Source organism: Mya arenaria, chromosome 7, assembly GCF_026914265.1.
Source record: "Mya arenaria isolate MELC-2E11 chromosome 7, ASM2691426v1".
NCBI classification, from domain to species: domain Eukaryota; kingdom Metazoa; phylum Mollusca; class Bivalvia; order Myida; family Myidae; genus Mya; species Mya arenaria.
The window spans coordinates 9,730,236-9,754,966 of NC_069128.1; the positions used below are offsets into that span (position 1 = coordinate 9,730,236).

Genomic DNA, 24,731 nt, shown 5'->3' on the forward strand with positions numbered 1-24,731 from the left:
ATATTGTTGTTAATCATGCCGAGTAGCTCTCTGTTTTCCTAGATTCACGTCAAATATAAAATAGTTAATAAATAGCTTAGTTTTACAAATAATTAATGGTCAAATCTTTATGATAAATACGACATTAAACACGTCATAATAACCACCATCCCTTGTTCAATATGATCTTTTATAGGTTATAGCCATTTCTCCTACGTGAGTTTCGCGGCTATTGATAAAACCCATCCTCTGCCGGAAATCTGCCACAACGAGTGAACGCCTTCCAGCGAATGCATTATATAAATGCAGGTGTTTTGTGAGTGGGATAACGTTCTGTGACTGTCAGAAGATCTCAGATTGTGTTTTTATATAGTCAGAGATTGCTGTCTAACAAGAATGACTAGTTGATTGTTAACAGCTTCAACAGTTGGTTTGCATTTTAATTTGAATTTTGCTTGCAAAAAAGACACGAGTTTGACAGTTGCATTTCATGAAATAGAATAATTAGGTTTGCCTGTTCTATCATTCACTTACTTATGAAATGTAATTTTTTACATTTGTAAACAGCGGACTTTTCAAATAAGATATAAATGTGTTACAAGTAAGCATCCATTTGCCTGTATTACTTGTAAATTTTAAATTGGAAAAGTGTGCGACTTTAATTCAAAAGATAAAACTGAGTGATTTGTTTGGTATTTATAATAACGGAATAATTTTAAAGGGCAAAATTACATTTATAAAAAAAATGAAAATGACGAATTGATATGAAATAAATATTCCTTGCAAGGAAAATTGTTACCAACAAGATATTTCGGTCGATCATTCCGTGTTTGAGATAAAGTGCTACTCCTGTAGAATTACTTAAGAAGTGAAGGAGTTTCAACAGTGTCTTCGTTATTTGTTTGGTAACTGGGCTTGTCCCTGTATTTTCCATTGTTAATGTAAAGCATATTGTGAATTTACGGGAAAGAATCTGACTGAAAATGGCTTATTTCCACAATGAAACTAAAAACGCCTCGTCAAATAACATACCTTATATTTATACCGGACTAGTTCAAACAGACATGGTGGCTGGACTTGTATTGGCACCCAACGCAACCTCGAATTTCTCACATTTTTTGAATACCTCGAATCAAACTGAGGGAAATATCACAGGCAATGTTATACCCTACTTTCATCAGGTTTGTAGTTTTAATAATATTGATTTACAACGCGTATGCACAAGGTTGATATTACTTGCAAAGCATCTGACCACTTGAAATTCAGTTAGTCGCTCGCATTTAAGTACTAAAATAATACTTTGAGGATAAAATTACTATAGAAGTTCATTCGGTCCATATTGTTTTGAAAACATTCAATTCTGAAAGTTCTTTTTGTTATCAGTAAGACATGACAACTAGCTACATTTTTTTTATTGTTTGATGATAAAAAATGAGGATATTTTAATATAAACGTCTTCCATTGCTAACCCAGTATTCATCCTGTTCTGTATTCAACTTGGAATACGTATTAAGCATAAATAGAGAAGCGTATCCGTCTAAAAATTAGCATTCTTCATTTCATACCTGAAACTAGCATATATTCCTTCTGTAATGCTATTTTGAGCGTTGCATTTTCATTACAGACGGTCAAACGAGTAATACTGCAACCAGTAATTTGTTTCCTATTTCGTGAACATAAACAAATAAGCTAAGAAAGCCGATATTTTGTGTGTGTTTTTTAATGTAATAATAAAGCTCCGCATTTCAAAGATAAGATAAGCTTCTTTTATCGCTTCGACGTCGCGGTTTAAATTTTAATTGTTAAGCTCATATCCTAAAACTTCTGAAAGTATATCATATGTTTCGAATATTTTACAACAATGTAATGAGGTAACATACGAACTGCAATATTTGGTACATTCAAGAGTGGTTTGGATAAAGTCCAATAGATAACGCTGTCTTTTATTTTCGTCGTCAAATGACTTCAGCTGAATAAAATAACTACCGAGTGACAACATAAAATTTAGATTCAACAATATTTATGGCATATAAACGTTTACAATAACCATATATTTTGCAATACAAGGTATGTGTATTATCAAACAGTTCACGGTAGAAAAAAAGTGAAGAAAGGCAAGCGATGCACTAAACAAATAAAACACAGGATATAATGAAGGAAATTTTGAAGCTAAATCTATATTGCTCGCTTCTGTTGCTGTGCATAGACATTATGAACTTTGGCAACACACAACCAACGCATACTGAAAAAATAAGCATAAGGCGGTACCTAACAATCCTTGATAAACATATTTAATTTTTAATATATATATAGTATGAATGCACTGTGCTTTTTGTGGAGTTTTGTGCTGTTCTTCCATGTTTCTTGTTTGTGATGTTTTGTTTTTATGTTCTATGTCTTTGGCGTTACCCAGTGCCATTAAACCGGGTTTATGTTTTAACGTTTTGCTGCTGAGCTAGTTTCTGCAGTTTTTCGCATAAATATTAACCCCTTGTTTTTTAAGTTTAGTTTCAATATTGTAAAAGATGCATCAACTGGGTGTATTTTCCAGAAAGTCGTTTCTTATCATTTTACTGATTAATAGCATATATGATCTTATCATTCAACTGAAGAATAGTAACGTTGATATAGTTTCCGTACCCATAGTCGTGTTATGGAATTCCTATTACAAATGACATTCTTAAATAATTCCGAAAATGTTCATCTGCATACTACAAACAATGTTTTCAAACAAATCATTATGTAAATATCGTTAGTGGTTCATAAAACAGGCAGTAAATATGCCATTCAATTATATTTCAGGCTAAAACAACAATTACCTTAATTTTGCATTATCCTCAATGCATTATATGCGTTTTATGTTATGCAGTTTACATCTAAGGTAATTGTCTGTTTCAGCGTAAGTTCGTAACACATTTTATCGAATGAGCACAAAAATCTATACTTCGCGAGTGGCGTCGTGTTACGAGATAACATCTATTGCAATCTTATATCTGCAATGTTTATTTTACGACTTAAAAGAATATAACAATGAACATTCATTTAGAAAAAAAGCAGCGCATGCTGAAAGCAAACAAATTGTTATATCGGCAATGATGTCTTCGAAATTATGAACAACGTTGTCGACGCTGACGTTGGATATGGATTTTAGAGTGAGTTAAGATTTCAAAACAGTGAAATAATTCAAATCAATAATTCACATATATAATCAGTGAATTTCCCGTTTTTTTGTTTGTTTTAGAATCCATTTATTAAACTCTTAAAACAAATGAAAACCTATATTAAAAAATGGTTTGGCGTTTTGATCCGGGATATTGTGTAAGACTCCAGTTTTGATCCGGGATATTGTGTAAGACCCCAGTTTTGATCCGGGATATTGTGTAAGACCCCAGTTTTGATCCGCGATATTGTGTAAGACCCCAGTTTTGATCCGGGATATTGTGTAAGACCCCAGTTTTGATCCGCGATATTGTGTAAGACTCCAGTTTTGATCCGGGGTATTGTGTAAGACCCCAGTTTTGATCCGGGATATTGTGTAAGACCCCAGTTTTGATCCGGGATATTGTGTAAGACCCCAGTTTTGATCCGGGATATTGTGTAAGACTCCAGTTTTGATCCGGGATATTGTGTAAGACCCCAGTTTTGATCCGGGATATTGTGTAAGACTCCAGTTTTGATCCGGGATATTGTGTAAGAACCCAGTTTTGATCCGGGATATTGTGTAAGACCCCAGTTTTGATCCGGGATATTGTGTATGACCCCAGTTTTGATTCGGGATATTGTGTAAGACCCCAGTTTCGATCCGGGATATTGTGTAAGACCGCAGTTTTGATCCGGGATATTGTGTAAGACCCCAGTTTAGATCCGGGAAATTGTGTAAGACTCCAGTTTTGATCCGGGATATTGTGTAAGACCCCAGTTTTGATCCGGGATATTGTGTAAGACTCCAGTTTTGATCCGGGATATTGTGTAAGACTCCAGTTTTGATCCGGGATATTGTGTAAGCGGGATATTGTGTAAGACCCCAGTTTTGATCGTAAGACTCCAGTTTTGATCCGGGATATTGTGTAAGACCCCAGTTTTGATACGGGATATTGTGTAAGACCCCAGTTTTGATTTTAAGAGGCTTAGCTAGGTGAAATGGAAATCTGCAAAATTCTACCTGATTGGAATCACTACATTCGCGATCGTTCGGTTCATATTTTTTTATAAATACATAAATGGTTTGACTCACTTCAGAGTCCCAAAATTTCATAATAAATTACAATTCAATGATACAAACGCCATTATATTTTACATTACCTCATTAAAACATCGCTTTATAATGCTAGTTGTGTTTTGACGTCAACAGAATATAATACGGCAATATTGTGCTGATGTGGAATGCGGACTACCGTTTATTTCGGAATGTCTTGCGTGTTGGGTCATGATGGATATATAATAAATGCACATTTTCGTCGCGCAATGCCATTTTAATTATTTGTACTTTAAAATGCATTAAATACTGATGCAAATCGAAAATAATTTTCGAATAGCAAAATACTAAATTATTGCCGTTGTAAAAAGTATGCAGGGTGTGTTTAAATATACGCATATCTGAGTTGAGAGTCTTAATATGATATTTTATGTATTGTTTATAGACATTTTATCGAACAATTATATATTTGTTTTATCAACTCAGTAAATGGTCTGCGAGATCATTCAGCATTCAAAACGCATCATATCCGTATTTAAAAATCGACTTGTAGACATTTTTTCTCAATGAAATAGTTCATCGTTCAAGTAACCACTTCATAACGGAAAACAATCTGTCTTTGTAACGACTGACGTTAATAAAAATACATGCAAGCAATTACTGACTCGTATAGAACGCAATATTAATATGTTTATTTGGAAACAATTAAGCGTTTGAAAGATACAGAACGATCCCAGTACATACACTTAAACAAAATCCTCTTCAAAGTCACACCAATCAAGACCAATCAAACACTAAAGCGAGAAACAAACAACGCTTTAAGGAAACAAACATTTCACCAATATTAAACTACATTCAAGACTCGCTTAATCGAACTATGTTATCACGATATTCCGGATATGCAGAAAAACATTCAATTGTGTTCGGTTTAGTGAAACATATTTCAATGCCGGTTATATCGAATGTTCGGTATCTCGAAGTTGTTCTCGACGTCTAAATAACCTTGACATATCGAGTTTTGTCTGCATCATTCTCCTTTTATGCTTTTCGATAAAAAATGGAATTTTATCAGTTGAATAACACTAGTAAAAATATTAAATTGAGGAGTGATAATATCATCCTTAAGAACTTCTTTTCAAGTCAACTGTAGTTGCTTCCCCTTGATCAAAACCAAATATATGAATATTGAAACAGTAAATGTTTCAAAAATTAATAATTCGATATAAAAAAAAACTTGCATATGTTTGAATAAAGATAACTTCACCGTTTATTAGAATAATGGTATATATGTTTTTCAACTTTAACTTGAAGCTGATTGATGGAACGTTTTCTTCCGTACGAAAAAATAATAGACAAAGACAACTGCTCGCACAAAAAATCATTTGATATTATATTTTCTTTTCTTTTTTTACTTCTTGGAAATGGAGTTAACTGGTGAACTATCTCATGCTTAAAGATCATTATCAGCAGCATTGATCTCTGCGTTCATTACTTTACAGAAATGGACCTACTAATGCAGTTTACCGGGAAAACCTTTTTGTTTGTTTTCTTTGTTCAAGAATTAGATTCGCACGTGCCTTGAAGCTCCCGTACGGTTTACGTATTTCATCACCTGTTAATGAAATACTTTAGATACTGCTTTTGTTAATGTACTATAACTCTAAACTCTCACTATCAATTATTAGAAATTGTTACTGCATTGATTGTATAATGCACGAACTTAATATATTCATATGAGAATTTCATTGACAAGGTAGGCGCAATGGCGTTTCGCAGAGAACCTACCATATAAATAATTGAACAACATAATTTCCCAAGCCGATACAAGACGCCTCTTGTGGTTATCATGCAAAATATCTGATAAATAAAAGAAAAGTTTCACCATGTATCGTGTTTGAACTATTGAACCCATATATAAACACAAACCCCTTAGTCATTTATTTTGAAACAATTTTTCTCGCATAAAATATATATATCGTCTAATCGTCAATCATACGCATTTTTCTGATAAATGAGTAATTTAATTCCCATGGAGAAGAACTCTATAAGCTATGCTTTCGTTTCAATCCATTTCAATATTATAGACAACTTGTGTGTGTGTATATTCTGTGTAGTTTGTCTGTATATGTTGAATAAAATATGTTTAAATCAAACGTTTCACCATCGCCTATAGGTGCACAATATAGATTGAGGCAAATATAATACTTTTAATTTCAATGCATTACCATGTGTAACTCATTTGACTTGAAAAAAGAAAACACGTATGATTTAGGTATAGATGAACACACATATTGACCTTTATAAGGGTATTTTGAATTAATAGCTACGTGGCTTTATACACCGACAACTTATGAGGGATGGTAATATTATATGTTACTAGTTACATCACAATTTATTGCTTACAGTGGTGACTGATGCATGCTTATTCGTGTATTCGCCATAGTGAAAATCATATAGAAATAACCGACAAAAGGTGCGACGAAATTGTGCTCAAAACACCATTCGAAATAAAACACGATGGCAGATATCCGCCATACTTAGCAATCAGTTTGTTTTTTACATCTATTATACCTTTTTTTATTCGCGTAGTTTTCGAAAATATTTATGTGTTGCAGTCGTGCAGAAACTCTGATATAATAATACAGGAGTGATATGTTACTGTCAAAGATCGTGTTATGTCTCCGATACACAATTAGGGCTGCCAAAGCGATACATTGATGCAGCGACTCGGATATTATACATCATGACAAGACAAATAAATTACATTTTTAGTAGCAATTGTTGCGTAAAGTCAATCATGTGGTGTTTGATATATGATCGTCTCTTAACCGTGAAGACAGCTTCACTTTTATTTTACTTGCCAGTACACTATCTGATAATACACAGATAAATTAGACAGGAGTTGGCAACAATTTCCAAATTATTTAATTGGCATAGCGGTTAAAGAGTACAATCTCTCACTCACATTCAGTATTTTGGCTGGTCAAAAAAGACACAAATTTCCCGGAAAAAGTGTGTGTTTGCTTTACCTTTTGCAAGAAGCTTGTTTCTTAAGTTTCGATTGGTTAAAGCGTGAGTTAAGTCTCATGTGTATATATTTGTACATAAATTTCCATTTTTAAAAGGAACTGCCTTTCGTCAACTGCGAATATTTCCCGATGAACGCGACATCTAGGGATATGTTCGGATTGCGAATCATCGCTCATTTATATATATATATGTAAAATGGATGATCTTATTAGTGTTTCTAATGTGTCAGCAAGCCACGAAGACATAAAATCAAAATGTTGGAAAGTTTTATATGTATGATATGTTAAATGTAGTACTGTCATCAGCGTTTCAATTTTACATTTAAAAGTGGTTTGAAGTGATCAGTTTTTTTCCACGTCATTGTGATAGTATATGCCAAACTGTTTCAGGTAAAGGTCTGTCGTTCTATAAACAGCATTGGTGAAAAAGAATTACTGTAAGGTTTTCTCAATTAATAAAATATCATTGAAACAAGTCTGGAAAACGAAATTAATTTTATGTGAAAATTTAAATAATGACTTGCGTGATTGATTTCATTATTCGGGATATGAACGCTGTTGGGCTGGTTAAAGTAAGCGTGGAGCCCCATCTGTTACGATTGCATCGTTATTGAATAAATATCACGATTAATCGTAAATAAATTAGCTTATGACCTAATAGGCATGACCTCATGATTTGGTTAATTGCTTTCCTATAACACATTCTAATCTTCAATCACTCGATCGCCCTTTAAAACATAACGAACGTTCACATTATAGTTCTGATGATACTTTTCTGAAAGAATATGTATACACCTTTATTTATAATTAGTTGCAGCATAGAATTGCAATAGATTTTGCTCAAGTATTTACAAAGTATTTAATGCGAAGAAAAATGCGCGTGTGCGTGCATTTGTATTGTAGTTTTGAAAATTATTAGAGATTTTCGAAGGAAAATATTTGTAACAGATTTTTTCTTCATTGTGCATACAGGCATTGCAGCACTGTCAGATTTGAATGTAGTGAAATATGAGCAGTGTATGCACTCATTGAAGGAGGAACTAGGGATTGTTAAGAGAAAAGTAAGACAATAAGGACATTTTTACAATAAAGAAGAACATTTTATACCAATTGAATATAACAAAATTTAATTTCCATTGTCTTAGATCTACTTTTATTAAAGTTGTTTCGAAACGTATGGCTTTAATACGGCATAAAACTGTTAAACACCGTTTAGAGAACAGGCTTTTTCATGTCAATTAAAAAAACACCGTTTGTTTTTGCCAAATAAGCGATCAAAACTTTTCACTTAAACGTAGGCATACACTATGAAAGCAGGTTTTGAAAAAGGCCGTAGAAAAAAAACGTAGAAAAAAAATTGAAAAGTAGAAATTCTGAAAAGCCTGCAAATACTATCAGAATGGTTACCACCTGTGTATATCTTCAATAACAGCTCTCGTCTAGCACCAATTCACTGAGAATAACAAATTCTTCGCAAGAGGTCAACGATTTCACCGTTGTCACCGCTGTTAGGCGCTAAATTGACAATTTATTGCAATCAGCGTGAATGGTATATTTGTTTTTTCCCTCTGAGACCAATTAACATATCACGCGAAAACCCTGTGTATTGTTGAACAATCGATAATGAAGAAAAATTGGCTCTGCGTGGTAACTAAGCGATTGACAAAAAGCTATCTAAGATTATAATACAAACATAGTACAATTAATCATAAAAAGTATAATTTTATTCAGCAAATCATTTTATTTTATTATCTCTTATTCTTCTCGAAGCAAAGTCTTGATATTGCTAAGACCATTCGTCGAAGTCGGCTTTGTTTACGTCGTTTAGCAAAGTCTTTAACACAGCTCATAAACGAAAAACTATTCTAGGAACACAAACGAATCATCAAAAGCGATACTAAACCTCTGACTGAGTTATGCCCCTTTTTCAACTTCAAAATAAATCAACAGAACAAGACATTAGTTTGCAAACACTCTTTTTGTAGCTGAGATATTGTCTAAAGAATGTGTTTTGCCGCGTTGTGCATATTTCAAATCGTTTGACTTTGCCTTTTAGAATACAACCAAATTTAAATATTAAACTTTAGTTACCAAAATAACTGTTTTACACTATTCATTACTGGTTAACGTATAACTTATTGGCTGGAATGCGTGCATGACTTTCATAAATCAATGCCTAACAATGAAAAAAAATGCCGTTATATCTGAATTTTAAAGCCGTCGTTTTTCATAGTTTTATGGATGAAAGGAAACTGCTCGATTGTGTGCAAACATGCGGTTTTTGGATCGACGAATAAGATGACAAATCTTTAGGAGAGCGTTAGGACATAAAACAGACACTTCTATATCAACGTTTTATTTTCCCCATAAATAACATCATGCTTGACTTGTATATTCCCCATAAATAACATCATGGTTGATTTCTATATTCCCCATAAATAACATCGTGGTTTGTTAATTTGTTAGTTAATTTGCTTTCTCACGAAAGTAATAAAGATACTTCCATAAAACAATCAAATATATGTTACCTTTCAGATAGAAAGGATCAGATTTCCCTCGAACTTATTTACACCGTGCCTCTTTAAAACTAGTATAGATCGTTAACATTTCAGACAGAAGAGATAATATTTCTATCAATCCTTCGTTTCTATATCGTGCTTCCTTAAAGGAACTGTATACCAGATTTGCACCAAAAAAAGTGTTTTTCTGTAACGAATCTCAGGACAATTATTTAATAGAATGTGTAACGCTTTGATATCATAATTGTAAAAAAAGTACGAAATTGTAAAAAAAACTTTTTGTCGGAGACCGGGTTCACACCCGTGTCGCCAAAAGTGCATTCCAGCATCGTATCAACTGAGCTACGATGGCCTACTCCAATCGGGTGACATAATTAAGCTATACACCTAACTCGGTAATATCACGTGATAACACCGACCAGCCAATCACGCATAAGGAATGAATTCTACTAGGTAGACATACCCAGCAATCTTTTTTAATTGGGAAAATACGAAATAACTGTTAAACATAAATAAAGTATAAATATACTAAATAAAATATGTGGTACTTAAGTTAATAAGTTCCAATGCATTGTACATAACAAGTTTATGGCAGTTTTCGACATTTTTTTTTCTTGCAAATAGATCATCTGGTGCACTGTTGTTTCAAAACTACAATGTATCGTTTATATTTCAGACAGAAGAGATCATATTCCTCTCAATCCTTCTGTTCTGCATCGTGCTCGGAAACAGCATCGTCTTGTTGGCTGTTGGACTGTCCAGGAGAAGACATTCCAGGATGCATTTCTTCATCATGCATCTTGCAATTGCAGGTTAGTACTAGGTATACATTTGGAGATATAATTTAATTTATATTAAGGTATTTGACCCATGAATAAACTTACTCCCTAATTGAAAGGGTATTGCCCAGTTATTACTAAAATATTAATAAAAGAATGAATAAAAGAATAACACTAGATGAATTTATTATGGTTTTCATTTTATTAATCGAGTTTTGTAAAGTACAGATAAAAATGATAGCAATATCTTTAATTAAGTAAGTTGTGACCAGCTAGATCCTTAAACTATCTATTTATACCGGGTTTGAACCATTTTGGTATGTTGACAGTGCCATATGGTTAACTTCATCAGTCGAATAGGAAAAATAATTTTATGGCGGAAGGAGCTCACAACTCGTTAAAACCAACTGTGTTTATCTTACAACGTGAACGCAGTAATTCCGTTGGATACTAATTTAAGAAAGATTTAAAGGTTAAAACACCGACTGCAGTTTAAAAAGTTAATGTTTAGAAATCCAGAGCGGCTACCTTATACGTCTCAAATTTGTTCCAGCCTTTTGTGGCCGCTGATTCGAGCATACAGAAAATATTGAATAGTGTTAGAACAGGTTGTGTACTCCTAAATCAGTGTAAACCTCCAGTGAACTCCGGTTAGCTAACCGTTCCAAGGCAGTTTCTCCAATATTTACATAAATATTGATGCTTTTGTACATTGTTTATATTTTTATTATTCTGTGCGTCTTTCGTCCTATGTCAGTGAGACCGTGACCTGTGTAATAGTAAGAATTTGCTAAATAATTCGGTTTTTGCCGTATACCTAAAGTTGCTGTTGTGCTATTTATGTTATTTATTTTATTTTAAACAAAGTCAACCGTTCCTACGTTGTTAAAAACTAACACATGTATTCGTAGAGCTGCTATTAAATCATATTTTAACAATTAGATCACTTATATTTCAGATTTATCTGTTGGTTTAGTGACTGTTATGACTGACCTTATCTGGAAGATAACCATCAAATGGTATCTTGGGGATGTCATGTGCAAGATCGTCAAATTCGCCGAGGTGAGTGCTATATATGACCTTATTATTTCCTAATTATGGTACTGGCTGGCTTGCCATGTGAAGTGTATTCAACCGTATTATCTGATCTTGCGTTGTACTTGAGAATGGAAACATGTACTAGTATATTAATTGCATAGCGCAACGGTAGGTTGTGTCAAAGAAACTCATCTCCAAATCGAAGACATACTCACAAACCGTAACAGCATTGTTTTATTGTCAATAATGACAATCATGCCGTAAAAGTCCTACGGAGACCATTCTTTGGTAAGTGTTTTCAAGATATGAATAACAAACTTAAAACAATGCCATATATTACGAGGATTGTTCTTTCAGAAAAAAGAAAACATTTTTCAGCGAATGGTTTGGAAACGTTTTAAGAAAATATGATGTTTCCGTTAATATTCATAACAAAGCCAGCCCATTGTCTTGATTGTAAAGCACACCCTTGCGTTATTGTATACTTGTTAGATATATAGGTTAAATAACGCAGCATAAATTATAGAAAGGGGTCAGTTTGAAGTCTTCTTTACCATTTCGTAATTCCTTAGTTTGAAGCAAACAAACGACTACTGTCCGATCCTCTAATCCCATTAGGCTTATCTACCTAACAGCCTCTTAACTCTTAATTCACGTTATAAATGAAATCCCTTATTAAATCATTTAAGTCCATATTATACAAGAGATGCATTATGTAACCACTTAAATCATAAACTTTATGTACCGCTAGTACAAATACGTTTGTGATGTTTAAGCTTTTTACCAAACTATTCCAAACAGCATTGTACGTGTAATATCCCGGTCGCACCAGCTAACGCGAAGAGCAAACATGTTCAAAAGACAGGTTCAAGGGTCTCCATATCCCCAAGCGGTTTATGTGAAGCGTAGTAAGGTTTCGATCAATAGTCAACGTCCAGTACAAAATCAGTCGAAAGTATTCACCGTTCGATTTCAAAGCTCAAGTTATATCGATCATTCAGTCACAGGCTGCAAAACATACTTAATAATTCGCTTATTCCAAATATGGGCAGAAGTGGCTGCACCTATCTCAGCGATCACCAGTCTGCCGAAACTAAAATCAGTCACGTTGATGTCGCATCGTGTTCGTAATGTTAATGTGACCAGGGCTTAACCCACTTACCTACGGGTACTCAATAACGCTCTCGTTCGTGAATTATTCTTCTTAAACAAAACATTTCAAATATTTGAAATATGGCTTTTAAATATGAAAATGCTAACTGCTATTTTGACATCCATGATTTAAAATCAGCTTATTCTTCTGACATAAACCTAATGGTTTTCAAAGCCGTTTACAAGAAGCCATATCATTGCATGTGACATGTCTAGAATTTTGGATAGCTTTTTTGGTTAGATGTATAGGTAATTTAACAATTTATGTTAAGAAGTTGGGTTAAGCATTTCGTTTTCAATTCAGTTATGATATATAATTTGGCAGAAAATGATATTGATCTTTAATATGGATGAACACTTATCAGAATTGATCGACATTAACTGCATATCTTTTTTTCGATTTAAAACATGAACTTATATCAGATCCTTTTTGCGGTACACTATTCACGTATATTCCAAAGCACTCCAATTTAAGACAGTAATTCTATGGTATCCGTTATATACAGCGGAGTATTCAGCTATGAAAAAAGTAGTCCCGTCAAATTGACTTAATGATAAGGGAACTCTTACATGCCAATGACTTAATGCATTGGTTTCTTAGATACAGCTATTGTGCTTCTTGAAAATGATAATAAAGCCGATTAGGCATTTACGCTTCCATACTTTTACTAAAGATAATCAAGTTAAAGTTTACTGTGAATGCTGTTTTTGGAGTATTTGTTAAAAGCTATGAACATTTTTTCAGGCTTTTGTGATGTTTGCATCTACATATATGCTTGTTGCTCTCAGCATTGACCGGTACGACGCAATAGCCCGACCGCTACAGTTTTCAGGAACTTGTAAGTAGTTCGCCCACCTATCACCCTCATCTTTTTCTGATTGAGCGATTCACAGAAACTGTTTAGTTTTTTACAACCCCAAGGAAATGTTTATCTAGGTATAAAACGGTCTCTAAAAATACTTTATATGTTTAGTGTAAATCGGCTTTCTGGTATATACACTCGCATCTACCTTCTTCTACATCCAATTTAGATAAGGAATCGTATGGGCTTATCTTTACTTTAGTTGTATAGTATACAGCTATTATATACGGCAGATGGCTAAACCAAATTATCATGTCGATGATAGCTTTTTTAAAATCTGGTTGATCGGGTTTTATAGTCTAAAACACATATCATATCCATCCTTTCCCACAAGAGTTACCACAATAATAAACACACGATGCTGTGGTTTGAATCTGTCTGTTTAAACATGGTGAATCTGCATTCAAACACTTTGAAGAGCTTTCTTCACAAAATAATTTGTTAAAATATTTATTGTTCTATAAAAGAAGTATTTCAATGTGAATACATACATATGCTTTATAATCAAATTTCTCAAATTATCAAAAATGAATTCAGTAAGAGAATAAGCTACACACCCCAAAAGAGCGCTTTAAGCGAGAGGGTGTAAAAAATATTTGACCAATTATTATTTTGAAGTGCTACTTACAAGACGCAAAGCTTGAAAAAAAGCATTGACTTGATTAAATCAATTTTACACTTAAACGCACATTGCAATTATTTGACTGGCGGATGCTCTTTTGAAAAGTGTTGTTCAAGTCCAAATTAAGTTCATTCAGTTTACAAATGCGTTATTAAAGTGACACTCTTCTTCAAAATCAATACATACACATGTATAACAAACATCAATTTTTACTGTTAAACCTTTACCTATTACTAAATGATGCATCTATGGAAAATCTGAATAACTGATAACAAGATTGTAACGGTTTATCTAATAGCAGAAAGCGCAAAAAATGATTGGTGAACGCTAAAAGATTTACTGTGGTCTACTATAGTCTAATAAGGTAGAAATACCATGTTTTTTGCTCATTTCTTTCAAATAAAACTCGGTATCCTTCATACGAACCATTGTTTTTGACATTTATTCATCATTTTTAGAATATTAAACCAATAATATCAAATGTGGTAAATCCTTTCTTTGGAGTAAGAGTGCATCTTTAAGGTATTTTGCCAGAAAAAAAGCCTACTCTGTAACATGTGTAAATAATTGTTACCAAAGAAGCATACGTACTTTTTTTGGTAACGTTTTTTTGATTGAACCATATTTTTTTCCTTATGTCAGACTATAAAAAAGTCATTGACCTTCACGTCATATGCTAGATACAAAGGAAAACATACGTTCATGGAATGCTAGTTAAGAACTTTTTAACATTTTAAATGATAGTTTTAATAAGTTGAAAAAATAGAAGATATTTCTAAGTCTTTAAAGATTGTATAATACTTGGTGCTAAATCAATCAAATAAAGTGCCACAATGATTACTCTAGAATCAGTTTTCATTATTGCCACTAAAAGGAAATGAAACTCATAACAGTTGTCACTAAACTGCTATAAAAATTGAAACATTATACAAATTGTATTGTTCTATTTCAAAACTACCTCTCGGTATTGAAAGATATATGATACGCCATTGTTTACCTACAAGTATCAAAAATAAAATATCGAGTTCATTTAGTTCTGGCATTTAGTAATTGAAACGTGATTCTTTTTGGCCAATAATGTATCCATATTAGATCAAAACCGAATATTAGTTTTCCAACTACAATTTATAACGTCTTTATTACATTTTTTTACGAGAAGCAATCATATTTTAATGTAAACATGTCCAACATTAAAGGAGCACAAATCAGATACAAAATGTTATATGACAATGTGTACTTGATGCCAATTGATTATTCTGTTGCTGAAACAAGTTAGAACGTCTTTATTATTCTCTTTTTTATTGACTTGGCCATGTTTTGGATGAAGTTCATTGACATGGACACGATGCAACTTATACATTTTCCTTCTACATTAAAGTGCCAAAACATATCAAAGGTAGTGCATCTATTGATAGGCATCCGATGAAGTAACGTTCTCGTTTGAATACTTGAAATATGTCAGTTTATTTTGCCAATACATTTGTTTAGGTATTAGGAGGAATTGACAGTTGAATGGGAATATGTATTATAAGGACATGGTATAAAGTTCTGCTGAGAATGGCAAATAATTATTAAACGTTTGGTATTCCAGTTAATTATTTTCTTTATGTATTGATAATATTCAACTGTGTATTCGAAAGGTATGTTATGTAAAGTTGTTGTTTGGGATACATGTCGGTTATATTTCCCTGAGGGAACAAAAACTCAGCCCACTTGAACGAAAGCTTGTACCTGTATTATTGCTACTATATAAAAGCTCCTCGTTCGAACGGCATGCACGTCAGTCCAGTCAGCCCTTTGCGCAGAATTGCTCTTTTCAATCCTGATGTTTCTGTATTTAAACATATTTTTTTCTGAATATTATAAATCGTTCATAAAGGAACACAAACTCATCCTGGATGATTCTTTGTAAATGTATTATAGGGACCAGATGTAAGGTGCTCGTTGGAGTGGCATGGAGTCTTTCAGCCCTTTTTGCATCACCTCTGCTGTTCGTATCCGGAGTCCCTGAAGGTACACAAATGTGCTGGATGTCATTTCCGGAAGAATACCATTGGCTGGTAAGACGATCATGTGATGTGTTATTCCTTAAGAATGATTCATCCTGAATTCATCTGTATTGCCTTAATCTCCTATTTGTATGTAAGATGTATTGATGGTTCTATTTTTTTATCTGAATTGAAATAGCTTATTTATACACCGCGCTGAAATACTTCCTAGTTACAAATACTCCGGCCATGGTGATTTTAAAACATCTTAAAGGTTCCAAGAACAGTTCATAAATATTCATTCAAAAATCAATAACATCCATCAAATATTCATGACGGATATTCATGTTGTGATTGTTCATAATTTTTCGTAACATTGTATAAGCTTTGAATAGAGTTCATTAATATTTCAGGAACTTCAAACATGCAATGAATTTGTTTACCTTAATTAGTTAAAAATATATAATGGTACGTAATGGAATGATTACGCATTTGTTTCTACTTACTTTTAAGATATTTATTTGATGCAATGTCGATTTCGATTTCGATGAGATGTATGTTGCAATTTATATATATCTCGATGCATTTTTTTGCGAAATACATTCTTCTTAAAACTTTAGAGTATTTGTTTTTAAATCTGAATTAGAACCTAAATAAATAATGTACCATCAATATTGTCGTGGATCGTAATTACATATGAAATAATAATACAGTACGGACTTCACATGTTGAATTCTGAATTCTGAAAGGTACAAGGCGCTAAACTGTGGCTATATTGCTTTAAAAAATCAAAATGTTTAGAATTTTTGGTTTGGTGCCTTCATCATGCGCCTATTCAATTGCTAGCTTGATTATGGGATAGGTATATTGTTGATCGTTGAACAATACAACTGATTGAGAAGTATTTCAAACTATTATCTCCTGTAGCTAGCACGTTTCATTCCCAGAAGCATTTCCCGTCCGTCATTTCTCTGCATTCAAAGTAAATAAAACTTGTATGAAATGATATATTTTACAACCTTCTGACAATTAAAGTGTAATGAATGCCAGACATAGCTGATTATTTGAAAATAAAGATCCATTCTGATTGTTTTACATAATCTTAGTTTATCTTTATTTAAACTTAGATCTGGTTTTTGTGCGTGATGCTGGCAGTGCTGGTACTTCCTGCCTTAATTATCACAGCGTGTTACACCCTGATTCTGTACATCATCTGGTCCAACAGTCATTTACTGGCATCAACTCAGCCCAAGAAGGTCTATACTGCAGAGAAAAAGTTCCTCATGCCACCACCCGAAACTGAAAACGGTAAGAATGTATACAAAAGTACATGTAAAAGTTGTAGGTACTTTGCCTCTACAAATCCGAAATGATCTAACAAAACAGAAAAAGTAACTTGTGACCGGGAGATAGAATGTTACATTTTTTCATAGTTTTGTTAATGTTAACAAAGTGATTTTCGACATTGCTGTTAAGCTTTAAACTTAAAACAGTTGTTGATATGCTTCGTATATTTAAATAAAAAGTACAGCTGAAACAGTTGTCACAAACCAGCTATGTAGATTATATCCATTAAACTGCGAAACTTTTTGAAATTAACAAAGTTTTGAACATTCGACCCAATAAATACCAGCAAACCTGTTAACCGCAGAAGTCGTAACCACAATAAATAGTTATTTTGTCCCAACACCTAGAAACTGAATACGGCATTAATTCATCAAAGGAAATTTAAATTTAACAGTTGTATTGCTATTACAGTGCCCAAATGCTCAATACTACTGAATAACCTGTATGTTACCTGCTGACCCTGAACACGCTAAGAATGTAAAAATGTAAACAAAAACGCATGTAAATCAAGTAAACAACGTCGTAACGACATAGAAACATTTATGCGTGTTACTGTTAGGAACTGTAGGAATCTGTGCCATTTATACAATGTGTTTACTGCACGATAAACTTCAAACAAAGTGTTCTTTTTTCCACCATCAGGTACTGAAAAAGGTATGTTAAGGTTAAGTCAATTTGACCCTTAAAAGGCAATATGATTGAAAACTTGACAAATGTACAAAACGCACTACAAAAATAAAGTCCATTAATGTTTGTGTAAAAAATATATATTAAGACAAGTCATGGGCTAAGAAAACGGAGACCATCTTGAATGTTGTCTTTTTCCAATAGTAACTAAAAATGTTCATACTTCAAAGAACATTATTCTGAAAAAAAAAAACGCCTTTCTTGTGCCGTCGCCCGTTTAATAAAGTTCATCGGATGTCGCCAGTTTCTACAACCAAACCATGAAAAGTACTTGAAAAGAAAACAAAATGTGACTTAAATGTGTATCAAGGTAGAGGTCATTTACGCAGTTTATGATAATCGCTGCCCGATGAACACTACGTTTGATCTCGATAATGAATAAGCTTGCGAAACAAAGTCCTATTGTTTAATTAATACGTACCCTAAAACGTACAGTTTTCTTTCAGGGATTACCCAAAGGGCTTCACCAAAGAAAGTCAGATCAATGAGCGCCAATATCGGTCGTAGCTCTAGAGGCGTGATTCCCCAAGCCAAAATACGAACAGTCAAGATGACCTTTACCATTGTACTAAGTACGTATGTTGTTAGATTGTAATGACTTTGTTATCCATATCATTATTTAGACAATGCTAGTCGTAGTATGCGTAAATAACGATGTACTGTAAATATTTTAAAGAACGTTTTATCATTTGAATAATAACCTCAAAATAACAAACTGCATTCAATTTGTTTAAGCATGAGCAATTGCCTTATTTACATATCATACACTAAATTTTGCATTAAAATATTGCTTAATGCAAATATAAGTACAAAAAAGGAATTCCTTTCCTTTTACATAATATACAATATTCCAATATTGTTCTCAGACAAAACTTAAGTAGCTTTGTAATATTGGGCCTGTCAAGATATATTTTATATTATTGTCTGATCTTTCAGTGTTCATCATCTGCTGGAGTCCGTACTTCATATTTAATTTACTGCAACTTCTACATTATGTACCCAACACGAAGGACATGCACGCACTGGCTACATTTATCCAGAATCTAGCTGCATTAAATTCCGCTGCCAACCCACTGATTTACGGCATCTTTAGTACAAGAATCTGCAGATATTTAAGGTACAGTATTTTAGACTTCGTTTAGGTAGAACACAGAATAGCAGCTTGTTAATTGTTTAGATTAAAAGGAAAGTCAAAATAGTTATTTATTTGACATTTTTAGTTGAATATTTTTTTAAACCGAAGAATTCATCTTAACTGTACCAACTACAGGGGCCTAATTTTTAATTAGCTGACCGATAGACTGAATAGTCACTGAGGCATGTCTACGGATAAGGATAATATGAATGTTAAATACTGGCATGGATGCGAAGCTATGATTAAGCTTTAAAGGAGGTTTAACTGAGGGGCAACCGCTTTTTAAAAGCGCCTTCTCCAAAAGACCGTAATATACAGGGTTAAGTTATAGATAGGGTGATAGAAAACTTTGGGTATTTTTAGTTCGAGATCATGCCTTTTGTTGTGTCTTCAATGTTATGCAGCCCTTAAAATTAGCTAGTTCACTAGCCTAATTATAGCCTCTTATTGAATAACCACTGTTTATACAATTTGATGCAGAGGACTTATTAAGAAGAAGTCATGAATTTCAATTATTACACGAGATGGAAATCAACTCAGAGGATGTTTTGTTAGTTGAAGCAAGACGTCTACTATTATATCCTTAATTATATAAGAATATGATAACTAAGTAAAAACAAGGGAGGAAACAGATGATTTTCATACAGCTTCTCTATTCTTACTAGTACTTATTTAATATAAGGTGGAGAATTACCAGTTATTAACCGGTATTTAAATAATTGTAATGTTTGTTTTGTTATCAAGGAAGAAGAACTAAAATGTGGTACCAATATTTTCACGTGTTATCATATACATTTGTTTAGCTCTTGGAATAACTGGACTTAGTAGAACTGTGTAGTAGAAAAAACAGCTAATGACTATTGTCTAAAGAATAAAATTCAAAGTGCGCATTCCTTAAAAATCCATTTATATTTAAAAGTTTCTGATATTATTGGTCAAAGATATCCCGTTATTCCAAAGCATCAGGTTCATTTAAACAAATTAAGTCAGTTTTCTTTATCTGATTTTAGTTCGTATTCACTTGTCACTATCTGTTTGTGTTTTTTTTTCGTTCTTATGCTTAAAAATATTTTGCATTATTCTACTGATAAAACTTCTGTACTCCAGCGATTTTAAATAGCGAGCAATTAAAAGTTATTCATTAAATAACTGCATTTTTATTTACGAAAACGATAAAACCAAATCATTTGGGAAGGATCAGTGTTCTTGAAATATTGCAAAAAAATATTTTTCCATGAATGTACAGAAAGCCCAAACGAAGACAAACAAGTTTTACTATGGAGACCGTGACACGACGTCGATCATCACGTATAATTCTAAAAAAACAAAATGGTAAAAAGCACGGCATGGACGTGATATTGATAAACTTACTGCAAAATATAGCTTGTCATTTGGTTATAATTATGATACACTAAACTAAAACGGCATGAACTTTTTGTTATGATTATTGGTTAGTCTAAATAAAAATGGCATTGTATTGAAAGTTGGTTATTGTATGTTTAAGCAAATATAAAAATGGCATAGACTTGGTACTTGGGTATTATGCTTGAATAAGCAAATAAAATAATGGCATGTCCTTGTTATGGTATAAATACGCGGTTAAATAATGGCATGGTCTTTTTTAGTCTAGGTATAACTAAGCGAATAAAACACTGGCATGAATTTATTATTTTGTAATAGTATGAATAAGCTAATGGCATGGACATGTTTTTTGGTTATGATATATATTATAAATATAAACATGGCATAGACTTGCTTGTTGGTTATGGTATTGCGAACAGATAAACATATGGCATGTACTAGTTATTTGGTTATCGAAATAGCGAATTAAAAACATCATTTTCTTACTATTTGGTTAAGGTATTGATTCAATAGGTATAAATTGCATGGCTTTGTTATAATGTTATGATGTAGAGAAACAGAATCAACAAAATGGTACGATATATGGCGTGCGGTGGTTATTTTAGGGTTAATACAGCTTTTTGAGGTCGTTACCATCTGCAAGGGCCCGCAAAATGGTTTACAGCGCGAGTGCGTCGCACGTATTCAAAATCAATAAAAACACATGTATAACGAACATAAATTTTGAGTGATAAACCTTTAACTACTTTGAATAATGCATTCATGGAAAATATGTTTTCCTAAATAAAATATTAAAACCGTGTATTTGATTGCCGAACACACAAAAATAGTAATTGATTGTAGAATGCTTAAAGATTTACTGCAATCCACTATTGTGTCAAAAGGTAGAAATGCGGTGTTTCTGCACCTTTCTTTGAAATTTAACTCGGTATCCTTCATAAAAAAAACATTGTTTCCGACATTCTTTTATCCTTTTTGGTATATTAAACAATTGTGGTAAATTGTTTTTGGGAGTAAGAGTGCATCTTTAAATGTAGTGCTTCATTCAAAGATAAACAGTTAGCAAGGTTTTTTAATCTTAATTCAACAGACTTTTATGAATAAGCAAAAAACACCAGCTCAAAGATTTATTTGAACAAACTTATTTAATTCCCACTCAAACACTTTAATTTTCGATAGCGTTAGTAACGTTTTCCGACCACATATAGCTTGTTCTATCACATTTTTATGTTTTTTGCTAAAATAAAGCTTTAATTTCTGTGAACGATATTATTTCATTGAAACAAGAATTTTCTTCACAAAACACAAATAACCCTATAAGATGTAAATGTGGCTCTTAAAAAGCATGCTTTGTATTGGAATAACAAATGACACTCCTTCGTACGTCGACTTAGCATTATCCCACATGTGTCAACAATACATTTCAGTTTTGCTTTAACATTTTTTAGTGTTTAATAATACATGTTTTACCGTTGTAAGTTTTATGTAAAATACGCTCAACATGTAACCATTAGAACTATTTATATATTTTGTATTGCCATGTATTGCTCCACCGAAAGTACTGTCGATACTATCGATAACAATGCTATAACACGTACATTTTAGTAGGATAAGCCCTATTTGTTATCTTTATTTCAGACAATTGAGAGTATTTCGATGCATATCTGACCTATTCTGTTGCCATGACAACCCACCACTACGGCCATCAGGTTTATCCGAATTTTCCAACTTCACGGACCCCGGCGAATATGGACGGAGATCGACGAGATATAACGATCAAAATTGTCGGAGACATTCGCGCTTTATCGACAGCTCAAACTGTAATCGGAGTATGCCTCGGAGGTCTCCATCCCCAAGATGTTTGGACTCAAATGACTTCTCAACTACTTCAAATAGAGGAGGGTCAAACGTTGTTGAAATGTGTGATTATATTTATATCACTGTTCAGAGTGAAAGAAAGTTCACTTAATCATATCAAACTAAACATATGGTATCACTTTGTGTAAATACATATATTTATTGTTATAAATAAATGGAAAAAAAAAATATATTTCTGTTGCTTTTAAATATATTACTAGTATTGCTTATGAGCTTTTATGCAAGAATTAATCGACTGAATGTTTGGGACACAACATTTTATACACTGATTGTATAGAAAAATGAATATATTGTGATTGCTAAGTGGCATTTCAGGCTGAAACATATATTTCCATGAAAGATCCAGACCTCAAAGTATTTAAGCCTTTGTGTTGTAAATAAAAGTACAAGGCAATGCAAAAAATAATAACGATATGTTTTGTACATTTGAATTGGACTTACACAACTACTTGTCAATTTTATAACGGACTTGTCAACATAATTGTGACAGCATGCCATGACAAAATTCGTCACGTCCACATTAAAAAGTCGCAAATACTACATGGTCACTTCATCGGATAAATTAGATAAAAACTTGCAGTCCTTATCGTTGGTTTAACATCAGACGTTTGAATCGTACGCAAAGGATTTTTGGGAGATATTTGTACGCTCGTGCGTACGATTTAAAAGTTTATTGTACGGTCACGTATTAAAAAGGAGAGTCTAAGATTTGACTTATCAATTAGGTATAGACTAATATTACATTACAGTCCATTCAAAACTATAGGGTAATGTATTCGGTCGTACCCGTCCAAACTGAACACCAAATTTGGAGTTCGCATATATTTTGAAGAGTTGTAAGAGGTACAATGCAAAGTCGAAACGAAAATGAACTAGAGTCTCACAGAAATAAAAACAACGTTAACTAACTACACACGTACCGAATTAGCTTAACCAATAAATATTGGAATAACCATCATCAAAAGCTTGTTTGGGCTACTGAACTCTATTGTCAAGAGTAGATTAATATAATGATTATAATATCCAGCCCCGCACAAACAATTATATGACTGATTAGACATTTTCCATTGGGAACAAATTCGGCATAACTAAACTTGACATCAGCAATCTAACCAATAGTAATTGCAATTTGTTTAGCCTTATTCATAGCAACTATAATGTAAAGGCAGTTTTTGATTACAGCGTTTGTGTCTTCTGTGCCAACCAATTCCGGGAGGGAAGAACAAGAAGCAAACATTATAATTATATGTAGGTGCAAACGTTCATATGTTGTGTCTGTATGAATTGAAGTGAATATTGCAGCAATTCTTTACACAAGTGTTATCTTTCTTGCAATAAATGAGCTTATTGTCACTGGTGTAAATAATGCTTCATGGATTACTTAATAATGAAGCAAATTTGAGCAATGCACAGCGGTGAAGCTTTACATGGTATCCCAGACGATCACGGACCATGATTTAACAAGTATATAAACTATGATTATGGGCATTGTTTCAAATTTGCAAGTCGTTACAACAAATTGAATCAAGGTGGGAATTTTGAACTCGTATTGATTGATTACAAAGATCATATGAGTTGCTCGGCTTTTCAGACGATCAAGGGGCATTTATAACTCCTAATTAGAACTTTAGTTACGGGCCTTGCTAGATATGCGCGTATTGTTTATAAAAGCGAGTTGTATAAGGATTAACATTCGACATGTTGCATTTTATTGGGGTATGGTATGCAATGGGGCTGTTCAAAATGCTGGTGGACTCCACCCATTTTGAACTGCGCCATTGCATACCATACCCCAATAAAATGCAACATGTCGAATGTTAATACTTATATTTTCATTTATTTAAATCTACATTTCTGCTAAAATTGATTATTCAAGACCATTTTCTCTTTTTTCTTTCTCTCGTTGTTCTTAACCTTGGGTAAATTAGAACAGCTATCGAAACCTAATTATATACAACAATGAATGCACAGATAAAATAGTTCCTTATATATATGTTTATTTTCTATCCTTTCAAGGTCAAGAATATTATGAATACGTTATAACTGTATTACAAGTAGAAACAAAATCTAACTTGAGCTATGAAAAATTAAAAATAACATGAAAACAGCAAAATTATCGCCATCTACAAAGTTCTCATTATATCTCGCGAAAATACGC

At 33.0% G+C, this 24,731-nt stretch overlaps 1 protein-coding gene across 2 annotated transcripts; it reads left to right on the forward strand.

The window, feature by feature from the left end:
* Nucleotides 1-265: 265 nt before the first annotated feature.
* On the forward strand, nucleotides 266-22,728 carry LOC128240855 (cardioacceleratory peptide receptor-like). 2 transcript variants are annotated; one of them, XM_052957802.1, is made up of 10 exons: nucleotides 266-1,160; nucleotides 10,399-10,534; nucleotides 11,460-11,563; nucleotides 13,437-13,530; nucleotides 16,100-16,236; nucleotides 17,292-17,472; nucleotides 18,645-18,770; nucleotides 19,135-19,315; nucleotides 20,580-20,665; nucleotides 22,334-22,728. In XM_052957802.1, exons 1-10 carry the CDS (start codon nucleotides 963-965, stop codon nucleotides 22,339-22,341), a joined length of 1,251 nt encoding a protein of 416 aa, XP_052813762.1. In that variant the 5' UTR covers nucleotides 266-962; the 3' UTR covers nucleotides 22,342-22,728. The 2 variants fall into 2 exon arrangements, with proteins under 2 accessions (XP_052813762.1, XP_052813763.1); XM_052957803.1 differs by lacking the exon at nucleotides 266-1,160 and adding an exon at nucleotides 10,059-10,175.
* The last annotated feature ends 2,003 nt before the right edge of the window (nucleotides 22,729-24,731 follow it).

Bases quoted from the DNA above. Each gene is read 5' to 3' on its own strand.
- LOC128240855 (XM_052957802.1), top strand. From the start codon at position 963: ATGGCTTATTTCCACAATGAAACTAAAAACGCCTCGTCAAATAACATA. The intron at 10,535-11,459 runs GTTAGTACTAGG...CTTATATTTCAG, and splicing joins CATGCATCTTGCAATTGCAG to ATTTATCTGTTGGTTTAGTG. The intron at 18,771-19,134 runs GTACGTATGTTG...CTGATCTTTCAG, and splicing joins GACCTTTACCATTGTACTAA to TGTTCATCATCTGCTGGAGT.